The following is a 10,790-nucleotide window of genomic DNA, read 5'->3' as shown; positions in this document are numbered from 1 at the left end:
TAGGGGCTTGAGGATGCAGTAGGGATTCAGGGTGGTCGTTAAGGGCAGCCTTGGTAGTGGAAGCCGGGATAGCAGGGGCTTAAATAACCTAGGTAAAGCAGATGCTGGCAATGCACTGTTAAAGTACACAAAACGAAGCCTAGCTCCTCAAAGCACTCTGCCTAGATATGCATGTCAATAGCTTCGCCGTTTCAAACGGTACGAAGGCGAAGGGAGAAGCCATAGTTATCTAGTGAAATTGGCTTGGCACTTGGCAACAACAACGGCCAACGGTAACACCTACAGGCATAGGCTGCCTGCCAACGCCAACATCTCAACTTCTAAACAAAGCGACGCCATTTACTTATGTGATATTCTTTGAGAATGCCATTTGGGTTTCTGCTACAATTCACAGTACCTGTCTTAGGACACCGAAACAAGTCAGCAGGCCATAACCGACACAACAAATCTTGCACATTTCGTAAATCCTTTTACCTGTGAGATACGTCCTGATTCATACGTCCCCATTCAGCAGGACCTTGCGGACACGGACGTCGATGTCGCCGCCACCACCTGAGGACCTGCGGGTCGCTGTGCTTCAAGTTTCAGCCCTCGTTGATCATGTTGCTTCTGTGGAGCCATCCATGCTCCATCAGCTTGTCGGGGATGAGGTATTAGGGATGAACGGGTCGTGCCAGTACACGTCAGTTTGCAAAGACCGCTTGAAATTCCGAACGCAACAGTGAAACTGCGAACGATTATATTACTCCAAAACCATAACAATGTCTGTATATCATTATAGATGGTTTTTCGTTTGTTGACCCGGCATGTTTCTGTTGGAATGTCTTGACGCCAGGTGGGAGGCAGCACACGCTGCACTTTGGAAAAGCTGCGTCAAATCTTAGCCGCTGTTGGAGAGTTCCAGTCAAAGGCCGGGGGCTCGGCGTCGAATGTTGGTCGCGCGCTGGCGACAGGCTTTGGGACCCCTGTCCAAGTGGTACGTCACGTACTGGCGCAAGCAACCCATCCCATCCAACCCCTCTCCGTAACTCAAGGATTACCTTCTCGCATTGCAGTTCAGAACGTTAGCTGAAGCCGCTTGTCAGCAATTCGTGATCATTATTGAAACAACGCCTCTAGGGGCAACGTCGAGGCATTTGGGACGGAGTTAGACGCCGCCGTCGGGCCCCCCCGCATTTGCCCGGAACCATCTGAGGCCCCTGTCCGCATGGTTCAAGACCAAACCAAGTCACGCATTCACACGCGAGTGCACATGCATGCATGGGGCGCGGGGGTGGCTTCGGGACTTCGCACTCGATAGACAAGGGCAATCAAGGGGGTAAAAAGTGCTGATTGCGGTGTGAGCAGATGAGCTGCTGATTTTCTCGTCCCGTTGCGAACCTCCGTACCTGCTGCGTACCAAGCAAGACCTCCTGACGGTCCCTACGCCATTTCCACGCCGTTCTGCTTCTTCTGATATCGGTATCTAAGGCCTGCGTGCGACCACGCATGCCTATAATTTTCCCAAACCGGGTGGGGGTGCTTCTTGGAACAGTGAGTTCTACTTTTTGTGGGAATTTCGGTCTTGTTGCTGTTCGAACTGAGGGTTCCCCTCTCCCACTTCCACGTGTGTTCCTACCTACCTATCCACCTACCTACCTACGTAATTGCTTGTTTCTCCGGGTTCCTCCCCTCCCCCCACTAACCCCCATACCCCCACACCTTCAGGTGGGAGCACGTGGTTCCGACGAGTGGGGCTCTCTGTACAGCAGCTCAATGCGGAGGGCGGGAGTCAGCACGGAAAGGATGAGGGTGCTCCAGGAGGGGTCCACGGGTGCGTGGGTTCGGGGGAAACCGCGGAGGGTCGGCTGCGGGTTTGGGCTCCAACCCTGGTCTTTAGGAGCGCAATATGAAGATGGGGGAGAACGGGCCCCTTCGACTCTGCCCACCCCTCCCCATCCCTGTATATCCTTCAGGCCGCTCCGCCATCCTGACATGCGAGGGGGAAAGGACCATGAGGACGTACATGGACTCCCAGGTGCGGGCGGGGCGGGAGCTCCGCGGCGGGATTCGAACGGGGGTTTCTTAACCGCTCGGAAAGAAGAGACGAAGCAAATGCCTGATGGCAAGGGGGACCAGCCGGCAGCATGCAACATTCGATATGCACTTGCCATGCGCCGTGTATAGGCATGCCGCAGCACCCTTGCCGTACTCGCCTCCCTACTACCTGTCGCAGGTGACCACTCGCGCTGAGGACCTGACCGCCGACGACTTTGCGGGCAGTAGCTGGGTGTTCCTGTCGTCGTACAGCTTGTACAACGAGGGACTGCTGCAGCGGGCTGTGGACCTGGCCAAGCAGGTGTGTGGCAACCCGCCTCCCCCCTCCTCCGTCCACCTCCTACCTCGCCCTACCCTGGAGGGGTGTTCGGTCGGGTCGGAACGTGCGGAGATGTGGACACGGGGATATCCCACCGCTGTTGTTGGAGTAATGATGGGTAGGGATGTGGGTATGGGGTAGTGACAGGGGATGGGGTGGGGGCCCCGTTGAGTCGTCTCACCCTTCCCTGCTGCCGCCCTCAACAATGCCAGGTGGGGGCCAAGGTGGTGCTAGACCTGGCGTCGTACGAGGTCGTACGGTCGTACCATAAGCAGCTGCAGGTAAGGTAGGGTACGGTAGGTGGTGGGAGGGGGGCGTGTGGGACAAAATCGGGGTTGGTGGATGTTTCCTTGCTTCGACTCCGCCTCGGCACCCTCCCCTGATCGCCTGTTTCCAGCGACCTCCTTGTCCTGGCGGCAATCCGGCCGCCGGGTGCTTTGTTGGCCGGGTGCGGACCCGCACGGCGCTGACATCTAGGGCTGCTACTGCGACGGCTACTGCTGCTGCTAAGAGGCAGGGATGATGTCTGAACTCTTTGGCCAGACTCCGAAGTCCTCTTATCTGTCCGCCTGTCTGTCTGTGATCTGTCCGTCTGTTTGTCTGTTATCTGTCCGTCTTTTTCCTCCCTGCAGAAGGTCTTGGAAAGTGGTGGAGTGCATTTCTGCATTTGCAACGAGGTAACGACGCTACTGCGGTGTGCCGCGTGTGTCGCGTGGGCTTGTGTACGTGTATATAAATTATGAAGTAATGGAGGGGAAGTCGGGCGGCCAGGAGAGTAAGGGCATCGCTGTTCCTGCTTTTGTGTGGAGCCAGCACTGTTGCAACCTTTCAGGAGATTATAGGAACCGATGATGGCGATCCTGAAGGCGACAGATGCCAGACGCCTTACCATGAACCGGCCCCCGACGCTGCTGTGTTTCAGTCTCCCGCTTGTGCAAGGCCCCGTGAGTATCCCCCTCCCCCTGAAAACCCTCTTTCCCGCCTTGACTCTATCAGGACGAGGCGCAAATGCTCATACGCTGCTCCGAAGCCGCTGCCGCCGCCGTAGCCGGCAGCGGGGACGCTTCCTCCGCTTCCGACCCCACCGCCGCCGCTGGCTACCCCCCGGACAGCCCCTTGCCAGCTGCAGTCCTGGGGCTGCTGCTGCGGTACTGCCAGGGAGCGGTGGTGACCCGGGGGGTGCTGGGGTGTGTGGCGGCATACCGCGGGGTGGAGGGGCTGGTGGCGGTGCCGGCGGTACCTGGAGTGGCGGTGGTGGATACCACGGGGGCTGGAGACCACTTCACGGCGGGGTGCGTGTGCGTGTGCGTGTGTGGGGTGAGGTGGGGTTTGGGGGTAGGATGGCGGGGCCGCCGGGCCGTTGTTGTTCACCTGCCGCAGCCCTGGCAGTGGTGTGGAAACTGCTGTTGAAGGGGATGGGGGGGTGTTATGGTTGTGACTGTGGCCACCAGCGGTTGGGAGGTGGCGCTGCTCAGTCACGACATCTCGCCAATTGTTGCCAAGCGCCACCGCGTCACAGAGATCAGCCTGACCGACCTACCCACCGGCTCAGTGTTGTTGTTGGTGGCGGTGTTGTTGTTGTTGGTGGTGGTGGTGGCGGTGGTTGCGCAGGTTCATGTACGGCCTCATGTCAGGACTACCCCTGGAGCGCTGCTGCGAGGTGGCTTGTCTGGCGGGCGCCTCTGCCGTACGGGTGGTGGGCGCAGAGTTGTCTCAGAACGACTGGCAGTGGTTTCATGCGAGACTGCACGGTAAGAGGTTGGGCGGGGAATAGGGAATTAGGTGGGCAAGGAAGGGGTGAAGGACGGGTAGGGGGGATATGAACCGACCCCTGCCCAACCTGGACCTAGCCCTCGGAGCTTTGGCTTTCCTTACACCCTTCATCGTCGCCGTACTGTTGACGTACACTGCAGGTGACCTGGCCGGTGACGTGGTGCACGACAGCAGCGCAGCGGAGGTGGCGCAGGTAGGTGTGGGCCGGGTGGAGGGATACCTGACGAGCTGCCGGGCGAAGGCCTACAGTGGAAGACACATGCGGTGAAGCAAAGCCCCAGACACGTCCACAGCGCTTACTGTGTGTGCCGTGATAACGTTGGTGTTCTCTCCGTCCGCACTGACCCACTCCAGGCCGCTCATCTGCCGCCATCTGCCCCGCATCAAGGGTCCCCCGCGCGGTGTACACCATACCCTCAACCCCCTACCCCCTCCTGGTCCTCGTCCAATTTCCGACACCTGCCTTCGGAGCTCCTTAAAACACACACACGCACACATCAGACAACCTGCCTTTTCCTTCTCCCGGCTCAGTTTTATAAAACACGAAGGTCACCCCTTTTCTGCCCCCTTTCTTGTTCTCCGTCCCTCACCAGGAGCTGCTAGGTTGCTACGCGCTGATTGGCCGTCTGGGTCGCGGTGCTGTGTACTTTGGCAGCGCCCGCCTGGCGCAGGGCTCCCCGTACTGGCAGAGGGCCATAAGGCTGGCAGAGCGGGTGAGATGCAGTACTGCTGCTGCTGCTGCCTCGGCAATGACTGCTGCTGCGAGAAGGGGAAATGGTGACCTGCCTTCGGGCAGGGTGGCTGGCAGGGGCCGCGTCTGCGTAGCTGCAGGTTGCTTGTGTCGCGGCACCGCGGTGGTCGTTGCGATGGTGGCGGTGGTGTGGTCTTGCATGGGGGTCCGAAACGGTATAGGGGCGGTTTGAGTGATGAAGTCACTAATCCAGTCATGGGGGCCTCCTGAAGGGCCTGTGACGAGTCCCTGCTGCTGGCAACGGACAGGGGCGCACGGGAGGGTTGGAGGTTGTGGACATAGGCTCAAAGACCCATGGGTCGCTTCGGGGGCCGCGGCCTCTGCCAGCCGAAGCAGGACGCCCTTTCTTCTTTCTCTCAACTGCTCACGAATCGGGTTGTGTGACATTGTCTTTCCTGTTACGTGTTGAGCTGCGAACAGGAAGGATTTTCCTCTTGCCTAAGCCTGAAAAACAGTAGTAGATCACGAAGCAAAGAGACCGTTTTCCGCTTATCTGAGGCAAATGCATTCGCCGCGCGGTCGAAACTCCACAAGCGGCACCTACCTCGCCTTCCACCGCCCCCACAGCAGCTCGCGGCCTATCCAACGAATTCGGCCCTTACCGTGCCCAGCATATTCCTCATCCTTTCGGCTTCCTCTGAGCCTGCCGCATAATCCTACTGCTGCGCTCGTTGCGGGTCCTCTCTTGGATTGTTATATAGATCAGTCTCTCACTTAGTTTCTACCTCCATGGATTTCCTCAGGATGCTGCTACTCTTTATTGTGTTCTGGTCCTATATTTGTTGCACAGGTGGCGCAGCTGCTGGGCAGCCCGGTCTGGACGGGCGGCGGGCCGGGCATGATGCGCGGAGCCTCCGAGGGCGGCATGCGAGCTGGAGTCCCTGTGGGCGGTATCCGCATCAGCCGGGAGGCGGGAACCAACGTGCTGACAATGGAGGTCCGCCGGGATGCTGAGCTGCTTTGAGGAAAACTTAGTAAAAGAGAAAAGAGAAAGGATCAAAAGGAAGTAAGAGAGAACATCGGCTAGGGACCTATGTTTGGATTTGACAGCGCTGCGTTCCTGCGCGACTGCGGCTGCGACAACTTCTTCCAGCTTGTTTCGGCGTGTTGTTTCTCGAGGCTATTTACATCGGAATCCATTTTGGATAAAATGACCTTTCCTTTTTAACAGGAAAGGAAAAACCTCTTGACGTCTTTCCAAGCTGTCCCGGCCCCCGTTCCCCACCTTTTATCCCCGCCCAAAGGACTACCTGCCAGCCGGCGCGGCCTTCACCTGCAAGTACCTTCCCGCCCGCAAGGTGTGATGCATGCGTCAGAACGTTTCGCGCAGCAGCGCTCCTTCAGGCTCCGCTGCTGCCGGACTTCGCAATCCGCAAATCCTCTCCCACTCCTTCCTTCCCACCTGCTTCTGGGTCGCTCGGCAAGTTGCATGAACGACATTAATTAATATTAGTCTTTGCAAACAAATACAGAACTTTCTTTGCAGATATTTCCCAATGTCAACAACGCTCCCACCTTTTCTCCCTCTCTAGGTGGCCCTGACGGATGCGGGCGCCCGGCAGCGCCCCGACCAGCGCACCGCCTACCTCTTCCTGCCGGGAGGCCTGGGCACTATGGATGAGCTCTTCTCCATCCTCACCCTGCTTCAGCTGGGCAAGCTGGGCACCGCACTGCCGGTCCCGCTGGTCATTGTCAACTGGAACGGATTCTACGATGGACTTCTGCAGCTCTTGAGGGTGGGTGGTAGCTGGTGGGGGAGGCGGGGAGAGGGAGCCGGAGGGGGTATGGGGGCCCAGGAGCGCGGCGTGTGGGAGCTCCCGGCCAGAGCAAGGCGGCATGGCGGTTCCGGAGCCGCCTTTTATAGGAGGGTTGCTTGGGTTTGGTGATGTCTAGTGGGCTGGTGTGATGGAGGGAACGAAGCAGCGCTCTTTCGCGCTTTCGCTCCTGTTCCTTGGACCCGCCAGCCTTTCCTTTGTAATTACTTAATGTACTGGTTCCGTACATGAATCATCACCTCATACTTGAAGACCGCCGCTCCGCTGCCCTCCCGGAATGCCGCCAGCGGTCCCTCAACCCCCGCCCCCACCCCACCAACCCACCTCCAAGGCCAACCCGTCACTTTCCTCGCAGGAGTTTGACCAAACGGGTGCACTCAAGGCCTCTGAGGTACGGCAAGTAATGGTTGCTCGTACCAACGACGAGGTGCTGGAGTACCTGGCATCCTTTTACGAGCTGCCCGCTCCGGAACCCGAACCAGATGACTGGCTGCTGCAAGAGGGGGAGGAGTGGCTCAGCGGCGACATGGCTCCAGGGAGGGATGACGGGCGGCCATCGGAGATGCAGGAGCTGGAGGCCAGGTTGGGCCAGCTGGCGGAAGACGAGGTCGCGGCGGCGGCGGCGGCGGCGGCGGGTGGGTGTGTGGCTGCCGTCGAGGGTGGCGGCAAGGGTCCGGTGGCAGCAGTCCGAGCGGCGGGCAGCGGCGCCAGCAGCCGACACCGCAGTCGGCGTGGCTCTGGATTGGGGCTGGGGGGTACCCCCCCGGTGGTGAGCGCGCATGCGGTGTCTGCGGAGGAGGTGCTGCAGGGGCTCGGGGGAGGAGGGGGAGGGGGAGGGGGCCAACCAGGGGGCAGCAGCACCACGGCCAACAGGAAGTGAGGGATTGGAAGTTCGGCGTCGTAAGAGAGGAGAGCCGGAGGGAGGGGTGTGCAAGACGTGTGGGCACTCGTGCAGTGGATTGGCGCCTGGGATTGGCCGAGCGTTGGGAGAGAAAGATGAGGTTTCTCAAAAGACATGGAAAACGGGTTGTAGCGGTGTGCTGGGACGTCATTGCCCCGGGCCTGATTAGGCCACAAGCACGCCGATCCCGGAGAGGCGCATCTCGCACTGTATACAGACCAGATGTACGGTGAGCCAGGTGTACGGCGAGCCAGGCGTACGACGTGCGTAATGATTATTGCATGGGCAGAGCCTCGATGGTGGCGTCGCCGCGCGCCGCAACACTATGGCACTCGACCCGCAATATCCACCTTATGTATTTCTTTTTTCCTGAGCAGCCGCGCCACACGAGCTGCCCGCGCTGTTTTGTTGCCATGCACGGTTGCAGTTCAGCAACGAGGACAGGGACTGGGACTGGGACTGTCGTCCTTCTAGCTGGATGGCGATTCACTGAACGGCGATTGGCAGTGTGTGGCGCGAGATGTTGGTATGTGATACTTGTAGTCAACCTTGGTGTTTCGGGGGGGTGCAGATTCCAACTGCGATCTGCCCCGGTTACCCTGGTTACGTGTTGTGTGATCCTATCGCGTGGCGGCTGGCGGTGGTGGTGGTGGCGGTGGTGGCGGTGGCGGTGGCGGTGGCGGTGGCGCGTGTCCACAAGACACGCCTAGCCTTCTGCTGTTTTCGCGACGGCATTGTGACGTGACCACATCTTCTACACGCTACATAAAGCGAGCGAGGCGGGATATTGCAGCGTGCGCGCGATTAAGGGCTGGGGCAATGACGAAACACACGCGTGCACGCGAGGGAGCTGCGTTGCGTCCATCGAAAGTGCATCCTCCTTATATCCTCGGGAGGAGCTTACACGTCCGTATGTTGGCATAGGCCGGTGGGAATGTGGGCAGCAAGGAGGCTGGGGGTAGGCCTGTGTATGTCGGGTTGGGGGGGAGGGGCCCACCCACTCTTAGCGGAGCTCTCTGCAGAGCTGCCCTCAGCTGCCCATACATATGATCGCGTGCCACACCTCATAGCATTAGACTGCAGGCCCTTGGGGGCACTCTCAGAGCTCCACATATAGGGCCCCTTATGCCTTCGGAGAGTAACGCAACTCCAGAAGGCGTAATACACACACACACACACACACACACACACAGATCGGTCGTCCTGGCCGACTGCTTTATGCCTGGGACCGCTTCACGGCTGGCTCTTGGCCATTCATGGGCCTTCCCTTTCTGTGGCATGACGCCGTGTATCATGTGGCTGCGGTAACTGCAGCTGACGTTTCCCTCATGCTTTTACGTCATGGGGTCGCACTTCGCGCTGCGTTGCGGCAAGTGGACAATGTTACCCCGATTGTATCGTAACAGATGTAAAGGTGTGAGGTCTCTACAGTAAAGGTGTATATGTCCACAGCGCCGCAGATCGAAAGTCATCCATTCGAGGATCGTCCCCCCTTCCCCCGCGCTGGCCACGACATAACGCATGTACATAAGTAGTCCGGTTGTTTCCTTAATGTATGAATACCTTTAGTTGTCCCTACAGGGCCTGAGCAGCGACCATCCCGCCTATCATCCGTCAACTCACAACTGTCCTCACAACAACTTAGCTGTCGTGTACTTATTACGTGGACACTGTTGCAAGTCGGTACTGGCGTCGTGGCTCCGGCCCCTACTCCTGACGTCACCTAGACGCCCTTTCCTGGAGTCGTATCGTTGCCCCTCAGGAGCCTCGAGGGTGAATGCCACACAATCATATTGCCGCTACCACCCACCACTACTTGAGCAACCACATACCATCATCATCACCACCATAACACTAACCAACATAACACACGCCAATTTCCGCGCCGTTGCGGACCACGCTCAGCCCTGCAGCTCTTTCTTCAGTACATGAGAGGCAGCTCATGATGAAAACCAGACCGCAACCCGTCCGCCGTCCTCCCACCCCCCACACACAGGGGGCTTCTTCCGCGGGCTGCACAGCTCTTGCAGCACTTGCGCTGAATATCCACAGCAGCAACGACGATACCATCAGCTTCTTAAAGATGGACAACAACACCACGGAATCCGCCTAAGATTGCACGGGGCAAGGGCCCCTCCCGTCATGGGACAGGCAAAGTCTTTCATGCAATCCGCGCACACGAGGCACACGCGTCAACCGGGGCACATCCAATGGCAAAGGAATGGCTCAAAGCCACTGCCTCAAGGCGGACAAAACAAGCGCCAGGAGCGCGCGAGACAGCCCTCCTCCGTAAATCCCCAATGAGGAACACACGGACAGTGGTATGATGGTAAACATAAGCACATGCGCCCCATGAAACGGCGTTTGAACAGGCTGTGTTCCACATCCGCTAGAGAGGAAGAAAATGCCGAGGAGCGCAAGCATGATGAATGGACAAAAAAGAACAAGAACCAAAAAAACGGGAGAAAGAACACGGACGAAGCGCTGCGCTACATTAGTACATTGAAAAGGAAGAAATTTCTGCAAATGGATTTAAATCCATGGCAGACAGCTTCAGGGCAGAAACTGCTCAAAAGTGCGGCGGGGTTGCGATGCAGCACAACCCACATTCCCGCCGCCGCCGCCGCCGCCCGCGCCGCCATCACTCATACCCCACCTGGGCTCCCACCTGCAAAGGCCACACTGCCCCATAAGCCTACCTGTACCTGGGGCAACGCTGAAGCCAATCAAAGCTTAACAACCCAGTACTTTCCTCTCGCCCATTCCGCCCCTCTCCCGTCAGGGCCCTCATCGCCATCCTCCTGCGGCCCTCTCTCTACCCGTTGCGCGCCCTGCACCACCCTCTCCTCCATTCTTCCTCCCTCTCGCTCTTTCTCCCACTCTTCTCCCCCTATATCTTCTTCCTAAACACGCTCGTAAAGCAAGACACCATATGTGCGCCGCGGTGAGAAAATCGAATAGCACATCCAACGAACCCGGATGCCGCTGCTGCCGCCGCACCCTCTGCACCGACCCAACAACCGAACCCAACCCAACCAGGTAAGATGAATGCAAACATACGGGACCCCACTGCGATGCGCTCCCTCCCGTTCGCGAACCGGTCGGAAGGGAAGGGACGGGACGGGTGCCCCCCCCTGAAGGCACAAAAGGTCTTCTGCGGGACACTTCACTCCCGTGTTCATGCTTATGGTTGATGCTGGTGGTCGGTCGTCGTCGTCATGGTCGAGAGTCGTG

At 58.6% G+C, this 10,790-nt stretch overlaps 1 protein-coding gene across 1 annotated transcript; it reads left to right on the top strand.

Moving 5' to 3' along the window:
- Positions 1-5,721: 5,721 nt before the first annotated feature.
- On the top strand, positions 5,722-7,127 carry VOLCADRAFT_47065 (uncharacterized protein; the record flags this gene model as incomplete). Its single annotated transcript, XM_002953968.1, has 4 exons — positions 5,722-5,817; positions 6,125-6,178; positions 6,413-6,616; positions 7,011-7,127. Coding segments are annotated over 4 exons (471 nt in total), but the record flags the coding sequence as incomplete, so codon positions are not given.
- Positions 7,128-10,790: the final 3,663 nt, after the last annotated feature.

The sequence above is a fragment of the Volvox carteri genome (genome assembly GCF_000143455.1).
Source record: "Volvox carteri f. nagariensis unplaced genomic scaffold VOLCAscaffold_39, whole genome shotgun sequence".
Classification (NCBI taxonomy): Eukaryota; Viridiplantae; Chlorophyta; class Chlorophyceae; order Chlamydomonadales; family Volvocaceae; genus Volvox; species Volvox carteri.
The sequence above is the reverse complement of the archived record's forward strand: the minus strand, read 5'-3'. Positions and strand labels throughout refer to the sequence as shown.